This window comes from Geotrypetes seraphini, chromosome 3 (assembly GCF_902459505.1).
Source record: "Geotrypetes seraphini chromosome 3, aGeoSer1.1, whole genome shotgun sequence".
Lineage (NCBI taxonomy): Eukaryota > Metazoa > Chordata > Amphibia > Gymnophiona > Dermophiidae > Geotrypetes > Geotrypetes seraphini.
This window is the reverse complement of record NC_047086.1, coordinates 393,279,771-393,299,861: the sequence shown is the minus strand read 5'-3', so window position 1 is coordinate 393,299,861 and position 20,091 is coordinate 393,279,771. Positions and strand designations below refer to the sequence as shown.

Sequence of the window (20,091 nt, the reverse complement as noted above, 5' to 3'; positions counted from 1 at the left end):
TTACTTCCAGAGAAGCGTTCACTGAAGGAGCCAGACCCATCCCAAAATATTTGACCCTCTCATTTACTGAGCTGCTTTGTGAATTAAGTTCATAATTGATAATAGGTCTCGTTGCGAATAACGGGGCTTACATCATTTTTTTTAATATGTATTAAAACACGTTAATACCTTTTACAAAATGAGGGGCTTAGGGTTGTTGGTTTTTTTTCTTCTTATTGCTAGGGTTGTGTTCATTTTGCTGAGCTGAAATACATGAATTGAAAATGTTCTCTAGCAAAGTGTTCCCTACATTGAGATTCTACTGCTTGCAGAGCCCATGCTTTCCCAGAGATAGAAATTGCTATCATTTATTTATTTTAAATTCTTTATTAATTTTTAAAAACTTACAATAAGTGTAACAGCATATAGAACATTTTAAACTCAGATACAACACTTAATATTCTGTTAAAATCCATATCAGAATTTATCACCCCCTCCCCCCTACTCAACAACAGTCTTCAAACTCAAGAAAACATATAATAGTCCCCATTCCTTATCCTAATAATCAGACCAAAATACCCCTCCCCCACCTTAGACATGCATATATAAGGGGAAAAATAATATTCAATCATTACAATATTTTGTTAATGGCTCCCAAATACAAACCCTAAAATATGTGAATAATTTAACACCTATTCTAGTTCATAAGGCAAAAGAAGGCAAGCTCAACCCATTCTGTAATACCTGAGATTTGTCATCTTTCTCCTCTCAGTATCCAGGAAGAGGAAAGCAAAGAACTGGGAAGATGAGGATTTTTATGACAGTGAGGATGACACATTCCTCGATCGCACAGGCTCTGTAGAGCAGAAAAGGATCAACCGAATGAAGAAAGCCGGGAAGATTGACGACAAACCAGAGACCTATGACTCACTGGTGAGAGCAGGAGCTCCTCCTGCACATTGCCCCAAATCATCTCTGAGCTCCTACTTCCTCTTTCTTTTCCTACAGGCAGAAAGGGCTTTTTTTCTGTATTAGAAGATAAAGCATTCCCAATCCTGTTTAGCTGGTCCTAAGATTCAGCCGTATCTTACCAGCAGCGAGGAACTGTGATATCTGTCAGCCAAGCAGGACTTCATACAGGGGAAAAAAAACATTACGGGAAAAAATGCTAGCGCTTCTTTGATGGCTGGTTCTTTCAGACACATAATTTAATGAGAGAGGAGAGTTGAAAACATTTCTGTAACTGTGCAGTAATATTAAGCAATTTCAGAACACACACAGGGGCTGATTATAAGACGGCAGTAGTAAGACGGCAGTATCTGTGGCCACCTAAGAAGCAGCTGAGAATCGTGTACTGGCGTCCTAAACAGAATCTCATCTGCCCTAATGGACAGATGCCTAACCACCCCCCCTTCTCTAATCAGGCCTTAGGCCCCTCCCTGGTGCATCCCAAAGTGCATGGGGAAGGGAAAGGCTGCCATTTTGGGTTAGGCGGCCCTGCCAGCTGGAAGGAGTAGCATCGCTCCAACCGAAAAGGTACGTGGGGGTTAGGGGGGGGGTCAGCGCCAGGAGGGAGTGGGCATCCCTCCTGCTACTCTTCACTTGGAGGGTGTCAATGCTTTGGAGGGGGCATTCCTCTTGCCACTCTTCCAGTATTTTTCCCCCTTTATTCATTGACCAACTCCCCCCACTCGGTACATAGACTAAACTGTGCGAGACAATCGCGCGCGAACAATGCCGGGCAGACAATCGTATTCAGGACGTTAGCGCGCTGGATTTAAACACTTTTAAAGCGCTCCGAGGGGGGCGGGAACCCATTATAGAGGAAACAGCCTTTCTCCCTCTTTTTTAAGGAAAAATTAGTTTTCTCTGTAATGGGGGGGTTCCTCCCCACCCCAGCCCCAACGGGAGTGCCAGCAGTTCTAAGAAAAGTAGGTGGGTTCTCCTACACACACCTCCCACCCCCCTTGGAGCGCTTTAAAATAGTGTTTGAATCCAGCGCACAGACGTCCTGCACGCAATTGCCTGGCATTGTCTTCACACGATTCTCACGCAGTTTTGACTCGTCACACCCACACTTACACCTCCTGTGATCTAGCATTACTTCCCCTCTCCATCTCTGGGTCTAGCATCTCTCTTCCTCTGTTGCCTCTACCTAAGACCAGCATAGAGCAAGTACTTCAACATGCAGCAGCAGTAGGACACACAACAACATCAGCTTGGGTGAAATAGTCGGAGGCGGACCTAATTGTGGCCGGGCCCTTTTGTCAGGGGTTAGGTTACCAGGAGCTATTGTGTGTTCAGGCTGATGTGCCCAAAAGCTTCTGGCCTGGGATAAGAGGCTCAAATTAGTCTCATACCATGAGGCTTTCCCCTCACCTGCCGCTGTCAGTATTAATGTGGTATCAGTTCCCTTTAATTAATAGCACAAAGAAGATAGAAAGGGGATTAACAAGTGCACTAAATGCAGTTAAACAGGTTCAGAACCCAAGTGGGAGAAAATCACTTCAAACAAAAGTTTCAGAGGAAAAAAATGCCAAACTCGTGAGTGTGAACCCAGACACGTTCATGATATCTTAGAATGTGTTCTGTGTACTACTGCTGGTTTTCAACAGCCAAAAGCAATTTAGTAAGAATTGATTGAGAGCTTTTGTGATATAGAAGATTGTTTGCTAACTAACTGCCTTGGCCTCTGTAGGTATCTAAATTAAATGCAGTGGAAAATGAGCTGTTGGAGATAGCTGAAAAGCTGAAGACTTCAGGCAAAGGTATGATATGTCAGACTGGGGAAGAGTTTATCCTGGTGTGAAAGGACTGCTGCAGATATTCATGAGAGTCAAAAGGCACAGTTGAGTAAAACAGAAAAACACATCTCCAAACCCCTCCTCCCCCAGGAATCTCATTCCAGGTAAAAGACACTGAATAGGTGTTAGGAGCTGTGTGTACCCAGGAAGTGTTATGAAAGTTTACTTCTGCACATAAAACAACAAATGTCTTATTAAATTACCACCAAAATGTATTTAGGGTCTCTAATGTAACACATAGGAGCATAATGCTCATGATACAGGATTTTATTCCAACAGTGGAATAAAATACTACATAGATTGTCCACGTTTTGACTAAACCGCCTTCTTCAGGGGTCCTAAAATCTAAGGATTTGATGGTAAAAACAAATGTGGATATGAAATGGTGACATCTGATTCTGAAGTTGAAGGACATTTGTTTTTACCATCGAATCCTTATGTTTTAGGACCCCCTGAGGAAAACGGTTTAGCCGAAACACGGACTTTCAACACATATGTGGTTATAATCGATGTGGTACTTTCCACTGTTGGGATAAAATCCTGTATCATGAACATTATTTCTACAGTTTTTCTTTGCTTTTGGTTGCTATCCCTTTACTGCGGAAACGTTGGGTTTCTAACACATAGAAACAGCCAGGAAGCTTATTTTATTTTTTTTATTTTTTTTAACCTGTCCTCCCAAAGGAGCTCAGAATAGGTTACATATCAGGTAAGCATTTTCCATATCTGTCCTGGTAGGCTCACAATCTATGTAATGTATCTGGGGCAGTGGAGGATTAGGTGACTTGCCCAGGGTCACAAGGAGCAGAGCAGGGTTTGAATCCACAACCTCAGAGTGCTGAGGCTGTAGCTTTAACCACTACACCACACTCTCCTCTCATTTGTCCATTAAAGGTATTTCTGGTTTCCCTCAAACTGCATAAGCTTGTTTTCTGTTTTCTTAATATCCAGCCTGAAGTTCTTTTTCTAATTTAAGAAAATATGATGATACCTTTTTTATTGAACCAACAATGCAGTATATTTTTGATTAGCTTTTGAAGGCAATACCTTCTTCTTGAGATCAGAAATGAACAAATGATAACATATCAGAAAATATATGTGAAGCATAAAAGCATTCCATTTTATGTTTTGTGGAGGGGATGTTTTAAAATTAAAGTTTACTTTCATGTCTGTTGTCAGAATAACTACTCCTTAGCAAATTAGAAAATGTTCAAACTATTCCTTAAGTACTTCTTAATATCTTATCAATATGTACTTCTTAAGATCATAACAATTCTTATCCCAGGACAAGCAGGCAGGTATTCTCACTAATGGGTGATGTCATCCGACAGAGCCCCGATACGGACATCTTGCAAGCATGTCTTGCTTGAAGAAACTCAGAAGTTTTGAGATGCCCGCACCGCACATGCGCCAGTGCCTTCTCGCCCGATGCTCCGGGCGTGTCTCCTCAGTTCTTTTTCTCCCGTGGAGCTGAGAAGTCTATCTTCAATTTGCGCCCATTGAATCTTTTTTTTGCCTTCTATTTTGCCGCGGGTTGAGTTCTTTTGGCTCTCCTGTGCATTTATTTCTTTCTTTGATTTCTTTTTTCAAAAAAAAAAAAAAAAATTTTTCCTTCCGATACCGGGTCGGCCGCGTGGCTGGGGCCCCGCGCCTTCGACCTTGCGGCGGAGCTTTTCCGGCCTATGTCCCGGCCGATTACCGGTTTTAAAAAGTGTAGCAAGTGCCAGCGCGCGATTTCGCTCACGGACCCTCATCGACGCTGCTTACAGTGTCTGGGACCGGATCACTTCCCAAAATCGTGCCGGCCTTGCTCCACTTTGACGGCGAGAGCGTTTAAGCGCCGCTCTCTGCTGTGGGAGTCCATGTTCAAGATGGAAGCTTCATCGGATCCTGCAGCTTCGACTTCGACATCGACGGGTGCTTCGACTCCTTCCGCGAAGCCCTCTGCCTCCCCGGCTGCTTCGGGCCTCCTGAAACCGGCATCGTTCACACCGGTTTCAGCCCCGGCTTCGGCGCCGGTGCCTTCCTCCGTCTCCTCGGAGCAGGTGTCGACCCCGACAGTTCCACCGGTGGTGCTCAAGGTGCCGAAGACTGGCAAGCAGAAGCACGCAGCACCGATGGAGCGCGGAGACCGTGCGGAAGGGCCCCCTTTTGGTGCGGATCCCTCCATATCGGCTTCGTTGCGGTCCCTTCTGGAGGCTCAGTTCGTGGAGCTCATGCAGACCATGGGGCCTCGGCTGATTGCCACCATCCAGGGTGACCTTCCAGCTTCGGCTTCGTGGGGCGGACCGTCCCCTCCTCCTCCTCCTCCTCACCGCACGACCTCGTTGCTCGGCGAGGAGGAGCGGCGAGCGATGTCCGGGTCCTCGAGGAGGTCCTCCGTTAGCGCTGTACCTCCTTTGGAACCGATTCCCTCGAGGAGGGCCTCCCTTAGTGATATGCCTCCCTTGGAGCCCATCCCCTCGAGGAAAGCCTCGTTTAGTGACCTGCCTCCCTTGGAACTGATTATTCCGCCCCATGACTCAGTGTGGCGTCCACCTTCGGGGCCACCCAGTCCTGGGCATAGCAGGAAGCAGGACGAGTTCTTCCGAACCCCCTATCAAACCTGGGCGGCGTCGGGGGAGGCGCCGACTCTTCCGCCTCTGCGATCGACGGCGTCGAGTCCAATCTGCTCCCTGGCGGCGTCTGAACCAGTTTCTCACAGGCGGGCTCGATCCCCTTCCAGGCATCGGGAGGGGCATCGATCCAGACATTCTTTGAAGCATTCCTCTCGGCACTCGACCGTCTCGCCTCAGAAGAAATTGCCTCGGTTGGGGTATGCTGCTTCAACTGGGTTTCCTCCTCCGGGCCCGGAGTTCGAGGACCCTGAGGTTTTCTACTCGTCCTGTTGCTCGCAGGCCTCTCTGGAGCCTGAAGCCTCTTCTTCTTCTAGTCCGTCTCGCAGACCGGCGACGGCGGACCAACTGTCCTTTTCATCGTTCCTCAGGCAGATGGCAGATGACATGGACATTACTCTCGATGCTGGGTCTCGATACTCCAAGGAATACCTCGATACCATGCACTTGCCTCGTCCTCCGGCGGAGTCCTTGCAACTTCCCCTGCACAAGCTCCTCGACCAGACCTTCATGCGATGCTTCGAGTCTCCTTACTCTATCCCGACTCCATCAAATCAATCTTCTAGAGCTCAGAGCCATCTTCAATGCTCTTCAAGCTTTTCAACATCTGCTTCACGACATGGTGGTCCTCATTCGCACCGACAATCAGGTCGCCATGTATTATGTCAACAAGCAAGGGGGCACGGGCTCGGCCTCCCTCTGCCAGGAAGCTCTCAGAGTCTGGGATTGGGCGGTTCGCCACAACACCTTCCTCAAAGCTGTCTACATTCAGGGGAGGGACAATGTCTTGGCGGACAAACTGAGTTGTCTTCTCCAGCCTCACGAATGGACACTCCACTCCAAGCCCCTTCATCAGATCTTTGCTCAGTGGGGAACGCCTCAGATAGACCTCTTTGCAGCTCCCCACAATTTCAAGCTGCCTCAATTTTGCTCCAGGATCTACGCTCCTCATCGCATCGAGGCAGATGTTTTTCTGCTGGATTGGGGGAATCGCTTTCTGTATGCGTTTCCGCCATTCCCTCTCATTCAAAAGACTCTAGTCAAACTGAAGTTCGAACATGCCACCATGATTCTGATAGCCCCTCGGTGGCCCAGGCAACCTTGGTTCTCCCTTCTACTTCAACTCAGCAGCAGGGAACCGTACCTACTTCCAGTGTTTCCTTCACTGCTTACTCAGCATCAGGGGTCTCTGCTTCATCCCAACCTGCAGTCTCTCCACCTGACAGCTTGGTTCCTCTCAACATAACTCCGCACCAGTTTTCCCAGGCGGTGAGGGATGTCTTGGAGGCTTCTAGGAAGCCTGCTACTCGTCAATGCTACTCCCAAAAATGGACTAGATTTTCTTCATGGTGTATTTCCAATTCTAAGGAGCCTCAGTGAGCCTCCCTATCCTCTGTTTTGGACTATCTTTTACATCTGTCTCAGTCTGATCTCAAGTCGACATCTATACGAGTCCACCTGAGTGCTATTGCGGCTTTCCATCAGCCTCTACAAGGGAAACCTCTCTCTTCTCATCCTGTGGTTTCCAGATTTATGAAAGGACTTTTTCATGTCAATCCTCCTCTCAAACTGCCTCCAGTGGTTTGGGATCTAAATGTTGTCCTTTCTCAGCTTATGAAACCTCCTTTTGAGCCTCTGAGCAAGGCTCCACTAAAGTTTCTCACTTGGAAAGTGGTTTTTCTGGTGGCCCTCACATCTGCTCGCAGGGTCAGTGAGCTTCAGGCCTTGGTGGCGGACCCACCTTTCACAGTATTCCATCATGACAAGGTGGTCCTCTGCACTCACCCGAAATTCCTGCCTAAAGTGGTCTCTGAATTTCACCTCAACCAATCCATTGTGCTTCCAGTGTTCTTTCCAAAGCCTCATTCTCATCCTGGAGAATTAGCTCTTCACACTCTGGACTGTAAATGTGCTTTGGCTTTCTACTTGGATCGCACCAAACCACACAGAACTGCTCCTCAACTTTTCGTCTCCTTTGATCCAAACAAGTTGGGACGACCTGTATCGAAGCGCACCATCTCCAACTGGATGGCGGCTTGTATCTCTTTCTGCTATGCCCAGGCTGGATTACCCCTTCCCTGTAAGGTCACAGCACATAGGGTCAGAGCAATGGCAGCCTCTGTAGCCTTCCTCAGATCGACACCGATTGAGGAGATTTGTAGGGCTGCCACTTGGTCCTCGGTTCATACGTTCACCTCTCATTATTGTCTGGATACTTTCTCCAGACGGGATGGGCAGTTTGGCCAAACTGTGTTACAAAATTTGTTCTCCTAAGTTGCCAACTCTCCCTCCATCCCATTGAGGTTAGCTTGGAGGTCACCCACTAGTGAGAATACCTGCCTGCTTGTCCTGGGATAAAGCAATGTTACTTACCGTAACAGTTGTTATCCAGGGACAGCAGGCAGCTATTCTCACGTCCCACCCACCTCCCCTGGGTTGGCTTCTCTGCTAGCTACCTGAACTGAGGAGACATGCCCGGAGCATCGGGCGGGAAGGCACTGGCGCATGCGTGGTGCGGGCATCTCGAAACTTCTGAGTTTCTTCAAGCAAGACATGCTTGCAAGATGTCCGTATCGGGGCTCTGTCGGATGACATCACCCACTAGTGAGAATAGCTGCCTGCTGTCCCTGGATAACAACTGTTACGGTAAGTAACATTGCTTTATGTAATCAGCCTTGAACAGCAAGGTAAAGGCGGAATAGAAATTACTAATGTAATGTAATAAGGTTTGTTGACTTCTAATGGACTAAGCTGTACTTTGCCATTGAAGAGTCTCAATAACTCTGTTTGCTGAATAGTAAGTATCAGTATGGTTATGGAACTTTGTCCTTCTGCAGATCAGTCCCAATCTACCGCTCAGGATTCTTTAGATGCATTCATGACCAAAATCAAATCAGGCACCTCCTTGGACGGCGTGTCCCGCAAGAAGTTGCATTTGAAGTCCTTTGAGCTGAAGAAGGAGCAGCAGAGACTGAAGGGGCTGATCAAGATGGTGAAACCCACAGACCTACCTGAGCTGAAATCTCAGTAAGATTGGCCAGGGGTGGAAATTGTCAGGTATCTAAAAACAGAAACGTGCGGCTAGCATAGTCGGAGCAGCTGTTGTGGTAGGCTGAAGCTGCTAGCCCACATAATAGAGTCTGTGAGGAAATGGAGAAAAACAAAATACTTAAAAAAATAAACAAGCAGAACAAAGCAGGAAAGCTAACGTAAAAAAGAAAACAGAATAAAGATAAAATCTGAGTAAATTTAGTCACACACCCCTCCTCTCCAAAAATAATAAAAACACTGTGATGCCTGCCTTTTTAAAAAAAAAAATTATTTTTTAACCTTGAGCTTTGACCATATATAGGTTTTTCCTTTTACCTATATGCTCTGCACTGTTATACAGTACAGTGAAATGTCTTTTTAAATAAATCTTTATTGATTTTTCAAGCTACAATTGTGCAACAAATGAATCACAAATATGGGTATTACAAATCAAGCCCAACAAATGTATAACATTAACGCTCTATTATTTTTATCCTCTCCCTCCCACCCAATACAAATATATTAAAATCTTCATGAAACTATTCATAAATTCCTATATCAATACCATTTCCATCCCCCCCCCAGGATGTATATGTCCACAAAATGTACATGTCCACAAAATGAAAAATTATACACAAAGACCAGGAGCACCTCTGCTCTCCATGGATAAGTGTACAAACAATGGTGAGCCACACAGGTCATTTAAGAGCCAGCCATTCCATGTATAAAACTGTACTTTATGCATTTAAAAGGCTTAGAAAATTGTCTGAATAAGAAAGCTTCAAAAAATGGACTTATTAGTCTGGTCTGACAGAGGCATGAGGAATGAGTAAAGTGGTTTGTATAATGACGCACATAGCTGATCATCAGATACTTTCTACCTGTAATACCTTAGGAGCTGGCTGTTTCCCTTATTTTTGCCTTTTCATTTTTATTTGATTCATTCTAGAAATTTTAGAAATTAAATAAATAAATACATTGTTTTAGTCAATCTTATAAACCGCCTTTCCCCAAAAGGCTATGAGCTGGTGGTATACAGTGCAATATAATTCATACAATTGATTCATTTGATAGATCAAAATGCTTTTCCCTGGTCACTCTTGAAAAGCTCTGAGCAGAGGCAGGCTTGGCTGGAGGAGCAAATGGTACAAGAGCTAATTTAATTTTAGACGTCATTACAATATTCCTTTGTCTTTTTCTTGGTTTTCTGATAATGAAGACAAAACCGAGTTAGAAATGACATATTTTAAATGAGTCCAACCAACGCATAGGAGAACTAAAAGATCAATCCTTGCTGGTTATAATACCGCTCTCAGAGACCTGTACTGTCCTCACACTACAGTGTTCGGAACCGTATTCACAGGTAAATGGTATCTTTCATTGAGTCGGTATTTTCTGTGCAAAAACCACAATCATGCAAGCTCGTATAAAGTGCTGAGTGCAATAAATAAATGACTTTAAAATAGATATAAAAAAACTTTTTGCACTTATCTTATAAAGAGCTGGCTTGTAGTTCTTAGTTGTTCGTTACATGGCTAAACGCCATACGGGACCCGTTTCACCGCAAATAAAGGGCGTTTAGCCATGTAACGAACAACTAAGAACTACAAGCCAGCTCTTTATAAGATAAGTGCAAAAAGTTTTTTGATATCTATTTTAAAGTCATTTATTTATTGCACTCAGCACTTTATACGAGCTTGCATGATTGTGGTTTTTGCACAGAAAATACCGACTCAATGAAAGATACCATTTACCTGTGAATACGGTTCCGAACACTGTAGTGTGAGGACAGTACAGGTCTCTGAGAGCGGTATTATAACCAGCAAGGATTGATCTCTGTTTTAGTCCTCCTATGCGTTGGTTGGATTTGTTCTTCACACGAGGACGTTTTTGCCTAATATAGTGGTTGAGTATATTTTAAATGAGTCCAGAGGAGACAGAGACAGAGAGAGAGATATACATTAACACAGCAAGAAAAAGGCACCCAAGCTACCACCATTTTTTTTTTCTTACCTATGTTGAGCCCCTAACCATAGGTGCCCATGGTTGTCTTAAGTTCCTTAGTAGTTGGCACGGGGACAAATTTTACTCCGTTCCCGCAGGACCTAATTTTCCCATCCGTTCCTGCGAGTTCTTTTCCTGTCCCTGTCCCATTCCTGCAAGCTCTGTCCTCAACCGCACAATCTCAAACACTTAAAAATCATAAGTGTTCGAGGTTTGTGCGGTTAAGACGGAGCTTACAGGAATGGGACAGGGACAGTGACAAAACATGCGGGGACAGGACAGGAAAATTGAGTTCCTACGGGGACAAATTTGTCCCTGTGTCATTCTCTCTTCCTTAGTTTGTTTCGTAACTTGTTCTTGAAGCTTTCAGGTATTGGTTTTTATTGTTTTTCTTTTTTGTTTAACTTGGAAGTCAAGCAGCATTTCTTGGCAGCAAGGCCCGAAATTTGGCTCAACCTATGTTTGGTGCCATGAAAGGTGGAAGCAAATTCAAACTGAAGACAGGAACAATAGGGGTAAGTTTGTTCAGCTCTTACTCGTGCAGAAGGTAGGGTGGCATCTGGAGGAAGAAACTTTGGAGTTCTGTGTGCTTTTCCTGTCCTAACTCCTTCCTTGTTTTCATGTTTTCACTGTTCGAAATAGCTAGTTATCCCAGGACAAGCAGGCAGCATATTCCCACACATGGGTGACGTCACCGACGGAGCCCCGCAGCGGACAGCCTCAAAAGCAAACTTGCTTGAAGATCTCGATCTTTCGAGTGCTGTAGCGCGCGTGCGCGTGTGCCTTCCCACCCGAACTAGGGGCGCATCTCCTGTGAGGATCCTCAGTTCGTTTAATTCCGCGGAGACAAGAAGACACGTTTTTCTTCATCTCTGCAGCATTTGCCTTCTCTTCACCGCGGCTGTTTCTTTTTTTCAGATAAGTTCAGTCGCTGTGCTCTTCTATTTCGTTTCTTTTTTCCTTATTAAAAAAAAAAAAACAACCCAAAACCTAAACCTACACCAACTAGAGGTTTTAAACAAACTCCACGTCGTTATCCTCGGAAAACCTCCTCCTCCTCGTCCTCCGCAACAACAGCGTCAGCAAAAGTCTCAGACTCCCGCTGCCACCAAACCAGCTCAGTCTTTTTGACAGTCTCAGCCTGAGCATTCCAATTTCTTTGTTTCCAAATTCTCCCCTCCCCATAGGGGGTCGCCTTTCCCAGTTTTATCACCAGTGGGAGCTCATTACATCAGATCTTTAGGTGCTTACCATCCTACGAGAGGGATACTCTCTTCGGTTCCTCCAGGTGCCTCCAGATCGCCATCCAAGAGAGTGTCCTTCCAATCAGTCGCACCTTCCCCTTCTTCAAGAAGCTCAGGCTCTTCTTCGTCTTCGAGCTGTGGAGGAAATTCCTCTCACTCAACGGAACTTGGGATTCTACTCCCGTTATTTCCTAGTTCCAAAGAAGACGGGGGATTTGCGACCTATCCTGGATCTCGGAGCTCTCAACAAATACCTTGTCAAAGAGAAATTTCGAATGCTCACTCTGCCGACTTTATATTCACTAATGGATCAAGGGGATTGGATGTGTTCCCTCGATCTCAAAGAGGCGTATACTCATATCCCTATTCATCCAGCATTTCGCAAGTACCTCAGATTTCAAGTAGGAAGCCTTCATCTGCAGTATCGAGTTCTCCCCTTCGGGCTGGCTTCTTCTCCCAGAGTTTTCACAAAATGTCTGGTGGTGGTGGCTGCAGCTCTTCGCAACCAGGGTCTCCAAGTATTTCCATACCTCGACGACTGGCTCATCAAAGCTCCCTCTTTTTCAGGGGTTATTGCAGCGACCCAACAGACTATTCTTTTTCTTCAAAGTTTGGGATTTCACATAAACTTTCCCAAATCTCAGTTGACTCCCTCTCAGTCTCTCCAGTTCATAGGAGCAACTCTGGACACTATCAATCTCAGAGCCTACCTTTCACAACCACGTCAGGCCGCACTTCTTCAGATTTCCCATCAAGTCTTCCACCTTCCATCCATTCCAGCACGAAAGATGATGGTTCTGCTCGGTCACATGGCTTCTACAGTTCATGTGATTCCTTTTGCCAGACTTCACCTTCGTATTCCTCAGTGGACACTGGCATCCCAATGGCAGCAAACCGTAGATCTGCCATCTCGACTGATTTCCATAACTCCTTCATTGCGGAAGTCTCTCCGTTGGTGGATGCTCTCTTTGAATCTTTCAAGAGGCTTGCTGTTCCACCCTCTTCCTCATCAGAAAGTCCTCACAACCGACTCGTCAACGTACGCATGGGGAGCTCATGTGGACGGTCTCCGCACTCAGGGTCTATGGACTCCAGCAGACCGTCGGTGTCATATCAATCTGTTGGAACTCAGAGCGATATTCTATGCTCTCAAAGCTTTTCAACATCTCCTTCACGACATGGTGATTCTTGTACATACAGACAACCAGGTAGCCATGTATTATGTCAACAAACAAGGAGGGACGGGATCTCATTCCCTCTGTCAAGAAGCTCTGAAATTGTGGCATTGGGCAATTCTTCACAACCTCTACCTCAGAGCTGTTTACATTCAAGGTCAGCACAATTATTTGGCGGACAAATTGAGTCGTCTTCTACAGCCTCACGAATGGACGCTCAATTCTCCTACTCTTCGCCAAATCTTTGCTCGTTGGGGAACTCCGCAGATAGATCTGTTTGCATCACCTCTCAACTTCAAACTACCTCAATTTTGCTCCCGCATTTACACTCCTCAACGTCTCGAAGCGGATGCGTTTCTACTGGATCGGAGGAATCAGTTCCTTTATGCCTTTCCTCCGTTTCCTCTGATTCTCAGGACTCTAGTCAAACTGAAGTCAGAGCATGCCACCATGATTCTGATAGCTCCTCGATGGCCCAGGCAACCTTGGTTCTCCCTTCTACTTCAACTCAGCACTAGGGAGCCTCTACTTCTGCCAATATTTCCTTCTCTACTCACGCAGAGTCAAGGATCCTTGCTTCATCCCAATCTGCAATCTCTACACTTAACAGCTTGGTACCTTTCTGCATAACAGACTTTCCTCAATTTTCTCAGTCTGTTCAAGATATATTACTTGCTTCCAGAAAGCCATCAACTAGACAATGTTATGGTCAGAAGTGGACTAGATTTTCTGCTTGGTGTTCTACACGTCAATTGCAACCCATATCGTCCTCCTTAGCATCAGTTCTGGACTACTTGCTTCATTTGTCACATTCTGGACTTCAAACTACATCTATTTGAGTCCATCTTAGTGCTATAGCTGCTTTTCATCAGCCTCTGGATGGAAAACCTCTTTCTGCACATCCTATAGTTTCTCGCTTCATGAAAGGACTTCTGAATCTCTATCCACCGCTTAAACCACCTCCAGTGGTTTGGCTCAACTGATTGTTCTGATTTGGCTCAATATTGTTCTGGCTCAACTGATGAAACCTCCTTTTGAACCGCTTGACAAAGCTCACCTCCAGTATCTTACTTGGAAAGCTGTGTTCCTCATCGCCCTCACATCTGCTCGAAGAGTCAGTGAGTTACAAGCTTTGGTTGCGGATCCACCCTTCACAGTTTTTCACCATGACAAAGTGGTCCTCCGTACTCATCCTAAATTCTTACCTAAAGTTGTTTCAGAATTTCACATCAATCAGTCTATTGTCCTACCTGTGTTTTTTCCAAAACCTCATTCTCATCCTGGAGAAGCGGTCCTTCATACCTTGGACTGTAAATGTGCCTTGGCTTTCTACCTCCAACGCACTCAACTTCACAGAACATCTCCTCAACTTTTCATCTCCTTTGATCTGAACAGGTTGGGACATCCTATCTCAAAGCGCACCATCTCCAACTGGATGGCCGCTTGCATTTCTTTCTGCTATGCTCAGGCTGGTCTTCCTCTGCAAGGTCGAGTGACGGACCACAAAGTTAGAGCTATGGCAGCTTCTGTAGCTTTCCTCCGATCAACACCTATTTAGGAAATCTGTAAGGCTGCCACTTGGTCCTCGGTTCATACTTTCACCTCTCATTACTGTCTGGATACTTTATCCAGGAGGGATAGCCATTTCGGCCAATCTGTTTTGCAAAATCTTTTTTCGTAAATTGCCAACTTCCCTCCATCCCTTTTTACTTAGCTTGGAGGTCACCCATGTGTAGGAATATGCTGCCTGCTTGTCCTGGGATAAAGCACAGTTACTTACCGTAACAGTTGTTATCCAGGGACAGCAGGCAGATATTCCCACAACCCTCCCACCTCCCCTGGTTGGCTTCTTGGCTAGGTATCTGAACTGAGGATCCTCACAGGAGATGCGCCCCCTAGTTCGGGCGGGAAGGCGCACGCGCGCTACAGCACTCGAAAGATCGAGATCTTCAAGCAAGTTTGCTTTCGAGGCTGTCCGCTGCGGGGCTCCGTCGGTGACGTCACCCATGTGTGGGAATATCTGCCTGCTGTCCCTGGATAACAACTGTTATGGTAAGTAACTGTGCTTTATAGTTTGTTGCAATCAACTGGTTTTAATAAAACCTTTGGTATATACTTAACAACCCAAGAGGATCAGATTAATACTCCTTCTAGCCACTTTGGGGGGAATTCTAAAACTGGCGCCTAAGTTAAATTGAAAAACACAGAAATAGCAAAAAAACAGCACGGTTAAAGCGCTGCCTGTGCCTAAATAAAAGGCGCTGGAATCATGCCTATGTAGGCGCTTTACGGCGCCTAACACCACTTCCAGCATTAGCCAAGCCCATCATCCCTCCAGAAATGGATGGGTTTACACTCCTCTGCCAGCAGGTGGAGACTGACACACTGACCTTTGGCATCGGTACAAGTGGGTTGTTCAGTCCCTCTTACAAACCGTCTTTTCTCAGTCTCCAGCAGGTGGAGTGGTCTGTTTGTGCAGTCTGTGCTAAGGTTTTGTTAAGGCCCGTTGGATCTGGTTAGTGAATCTTTCTTGTCCCTTTGACTGGACTGAGCTTGAGGGACCTTCTTCGGGATCCTACTGACCTCGGGGTTGTCACACTCGGAAGGGTTGAGTTCCTCTCCCCATTTTCCCCACCTCCCCAGGTTTCTGAATTTAGAGGAGCCTCAACTGAACACCTGGCCACCGATACCGGCACAGACTACAGTACTTTAGAGTGCCTGTGGGTTCTGCTTTTCTTGATATAGCTGGTTTAGCTGTGAGAAGATAATAAATAAATGAAGACACAAGAAATAAAAGGAGCTTTTAAAAAAGACCTGAGGCCGCCATTTTTATACAGCATTGTGCATGAGGTTTTGGCACTTCCAAAAAGCAGAAAAAGTGTGTTTTCTGTGAGCGCCGAGCGGTGGATGCAACTGGCATGTGTACGAAATGTTCCAACCGCCTCTTCAGGTGTCGGCATGGCAGGTTCTCCTTCACGCGTGCATTGCTCGTCAGCGGGGAGTGGTGGTGAGGCCCTGGCTTTCCCCTGCTGCCCACGCCAGGATTTCCTCAGCCAGCGGTCTGTCAGATTCAGTTTTGCAGACCACCGGGGAGGCTGGGGATTCCCTTTCTGCTACATCTGGAGCGGTTGGCAATTTTTCTGTAGCGGCGGGTTCGTCTCTGGCTTCAGTGCCGCATATGATTTCTGGTGACAGTTTATCGACGTCCCTTCCCTCAGTATTGGTGGGAAGTACATCTATTTTACCAACAGGCTCAGACAACCTTCCTCCTGTCTTGGAAAAGCAGGTAAAGGTCTTCGATGTGTCTTCTGCTCCTACCATGAGTGCTGTGTTGCCCCTGGGGATTTTTTCCCCTGATTTTGTATTGGCCATATACTAGGCTTATTTACAGGTGGCTGGGGGTCCTACTTTTGTGCCGGAAGTCTTGGGGTCGTTTTCCCCCAGCCGCACCCATTCAGTCTCCTGCCACAGCTGCCTCTATCCAACCCCCTCAGCCTTTGTCCAAGCGGCTGCGGGTGTCTTGGGATGAGGATTCTTTTACAGCTGATGTTTTCTCCGGATGAGTACTTGGATCTTGGGGAGGATCTCCCAGATCTTTTAGGGGGGCCTGATGTTTTTGATGGAGACTTTTTAGAGGCACCGGTTGGCGAGGATGAGTTGGTTATGCATATATTTTATCGGAAAGAGCTGCAGGACCTTATTCTTCAGGTTTTTTCAGTTTTACACTTTGAAGAGGAAACTAAGGACCCCCTCTCGTGCTGTGGACCCTCTCTTGAGAGGGATCTGGTCAGCATCCCACTCTTTCCCTATGCATCAGGATATTCGGGATGTAGTGCATGCTCGATAGAAAGTTCCAGACACGCCTTTTCACATGGCACGGTCTATGGCACAAATGTACCCCATTCCAGATGGTGATAGAGATACTTTTAAGTCTCCTGTGGTTGATGTGGTGGTCTCGGCTATTACGCACAGATATATCATGCTGGTTGAAGGTATTCGGCATTGAGAGACCCTCAAGATCATAAAATTGAGGCTCTCCTTAAAGTTTTGATGTGGATGCCCTGGCTGTCCAAGCAGCAATTTGTGATGGTCTGGTGGCCTGGGCTTGTTTCCAGTGGTTTGGGCGAGTTCTTGACTGTAAGTCAACTGACTGGTCCTTGGTGGATTAGGAAATGGTTAAGATTGAGCTGAGCGCTTCTTATCTCTCTGATGCCTGCCATGCTCTCTGGCTTCGGGGTTGATCGGCGGACATGGCATCTAAGACTAAGCTCAGTAAGTTTCCCAATCAGGGCTCCTTTTCTTTTTTGGGGAGGATTTAGATAAGTTGGTTCAGGCTTTGAGTGACTCTAAAGTGCCTCGATTACTGGAGGACCAACCTCGCCAAGCTTCGCGGAGTGGTTCTGCCTGAGGGCATTTGTGTGATTTTCGGAGGCACTGCCCTGGCCGGGGTGCGATGACTTTTCCTTCCAGAGGACGTTTCTTTTAACACATGCAGTACTTTTGGGGGCTCCTCCACCACCCGTCTGGCCCAATGACTTGTTGCAGGTCCTTTCCCCAATTCCCGTAGGAGCCAGGTTGCAAGAATTTTACAGGAGGTGGGCCGAGATTACCACAGATCAGTGGGTCCTAAAAGTGATTCGGGACGGTTATGCACTGGAGTTTTTCTGACCTTTGCCAGATCGTCTCATCTCCATATCAAGCGACTTGGAAGAAGAGGGCTTTTTGCCAGACACTGCTCAGGTTGCTGGACCTCAAAGTGGTAGTCCCAGTGCCTCCTCAGGAGATTCACACCAGGAGGTACTCCATTTACTTCATGGTGCCCAAGAAAGAGGGGTCTTTACAGCCCATTTTAGATCTCAAAGGTGTCAACAGAGCTCTCCAGGTTCCCTCTTTTCATATGGAAACCTTGAAATCTGTAATTCTGGCAATCCAGCCAGGGGAATTTCTGACTTCTTTCGACCTGATGGAGGCCTACCTGCATGTTACCGTTTGGGCATCCCATCAGCGATTTCTTCGTTTGCGATTTTGGGAGAGCATTATCAGTTTTGTGCACTTCCCTTTGGTCTGGCTACAGTGCTGCGGACCTTCACCAAGATTATGGTGGTGATGGCGGCGGCCTTGCACAAGGAGGGCATTCTGGTACACCTCTATCTGGATGACTGGTTAATTCGTGCAAAGTCTTTTCAGGAGCGCTCTAAAATTACCACTCGGATTGTGGCGTTTCTGCAGTCCCTGGGCTGGGTGGTAAACCTGTCCAAAAGCCGGGTGGCTCCGTCTCAGCGCTTGGAGTATATCAGCGTTCTATTCGACACCAGTTTAGGGAGAGTGTTCTTCCGGAAGCCAGGATAGGCAAATTGCATTCGCAGATTTGCTCCCTGTTGTCTTGCCACTGCCCTCGGGTGCAGGACTTTCTGCAGGTCTTGGGGTTGATGGAGGCCTCCCAGGAAGTGGTCAGGTGGGCTCGTGATCACATGCGCCCTCTTCAGTATGCACTTCTTTGGCGGTGGTCGCCATAGATTCATGATCTGGACTCTCCCATTCCTCTTAGGGGGTTAGTTCATCACAGCCTGCGCTTGTGGCTGTAGTCTTCCAATCTGATTCAGGGAGTGAGTCTAGATCAGCCCCAGTGGACAGTGCTTCTCATAGATGCCAGCCTCCTTGGTTGGAGGGGGGATCAGTGTCTCGGTCACTGGGCTCAGGGCAGTTGGTCACTGGTGGAGGCGTCCTGGTCGATCAGTGTTCTGGATACAAGAGCCATTTGGCTAGCATTGGTGGAGGGCAAGTCAATTTGAGTTCTTTCAGACAGTGCCACAGTGGTGGCCTATGTCAATTGGTGGCGCTGGAGTCATTAGTGGCGCTGGAGACCTCCCTCCTCATGGAATGGGCGGAGGCTCATCTTCTGAACATCTCAGCCTCTCACATAGTTGGTGTGGACAATATCCAGGCGGACTTCCTTATTCAATCATGCACTGGATCCCAGCAAGTGGTGTCTAGGGCTGGAGGCTTTTGAGTTGATTGTTCAGTCATGGGGGTCAGCCAATCATGGATCTCATGGCTACGACTGTCAGTGCCAAAGCTCTGAAGTTCTTCAGTTGGCGCAGGAATTGCCAGGCCAAGGGGCTGGATGCTCTGGTGCAGGCTTGGCCGACGACCGGCCTGCTGTATGCTTTTCCTCCATGGCCTCTGGTGGGCCGAGTTATTTTTCAGATTGCTCGATACACATGTCACGTGATCCTGGTGGCTCCGGATTGGCCCAGGCACCCGTAGTACTCAGATCTGGTTCATCTGGTCATGGCAGATTCTCTCCCACTGCCCCTCTTGCCCAATCTTCTGACTCAGGGTCCCATTCAAATGTTCAATCCAGATACTTTTTGTCTTATAGCTTGACTCTTGAAAGGGCTCACCTAAGGTAGAAGGGATATTCAGATAAGGTAATCTCCACTCTCTACCTCTCGGGCTTATATACATGTTTGGTGTCTCTTTGAAGAGTGATGGGTGGCCTGGAGCACGGCCTTGCCTGATTCTCTCTTAGGGTGCAGATTGCCACATTGTCTTCCTTTTGCAGTCTCTTGCATGGTTGGCAGTTGGCCTCTTCTTCAGATGTGGTTAGATACCTGAGAGCTACGAAATTGCTCCGACTACCTGTTGACCGTCTGTTCCTGCCTGGAATCTCAGTCTGGTTCTCTTTGTTCTCATTCGTCCTCCGTTTGAGCCTCTCAGTTCCTGCAGTTTAAAGGACCTTACTCTAAAGGTGGTCTTCCTGGTGGCCATTACTTCCTCGAGATGAGTTTCTGAACTACAGGCCTTCTCTTGTAGGGTGCCTTTCCTGGAGTTCTCTCGGGAATGGGTCGTGCTGTGGCCAGTCACCTCTTTTTTTCCCAAGGTGGTTTTACCTTTTCATGTCAAGCAATTCATGGTCCTCCAGGTCTTAGGTTGTCGGGAGGGCTGTTTGGAGCAGAGTCAGATGCGTAAATTGGATGTTCATAGAGTCCTTCGCTTTCATAGAGTCCTTCACTCTTATGTTCAGCGGACCAAGGACTTCCGTAAGTCTTTCTGTTGTTTTGGCGGGTCCTTGTAAAGGGGACAGTGCTTCAAAGGCTATCATTGCACGCTGAATCAAGGAGGCTATTGCTTCGGCATACCTTATTCAAAAGAAGCCTGTTCCAGAGTTTCTCAAGTCTCATTCCACTCGTGGTCAGGCAGCTTCTTGGGCTGAGTCTTCACTTGTGGCTCTGGTGAA

The 20,091-nt window shown here is 46.8% G+C and overlaps 1 protein-coding gene across 1 annotated transcript in view; it reads left to right on the top strand.

The window, feature by feature from the left end:
• Nucleotides 1-20,091, top strand: part of SLC4A1AP (solute carrier family 4 member 1 adaptor protein) — a 111,274-nt gene that overhangs the window by 39,817 nt on the left and 51,366 nt on the right. The window contains exons 6-9 of the mRNA XM_033936859.1: nucleotides 752-912; nucleotides 2,678-2,747; nucleotides 8,236-8,425; nucleotides 10,845-10,947. Of these exons, the coding sequence (XP_033792750.1) occupies nucleotides 752-912; nucleotides 2,678-2,747; nucleotides 8,236-8,425; nucleotides 10,845-10,947 (524 nt within the window). The remainder of the gene's footprint in view (nucleotides 1-751; nucleotides 913-2,677; nucleotides 2,748-8,235; nucleotides 8,426-10,844; nucleotides 10,948-20,091) is intronic.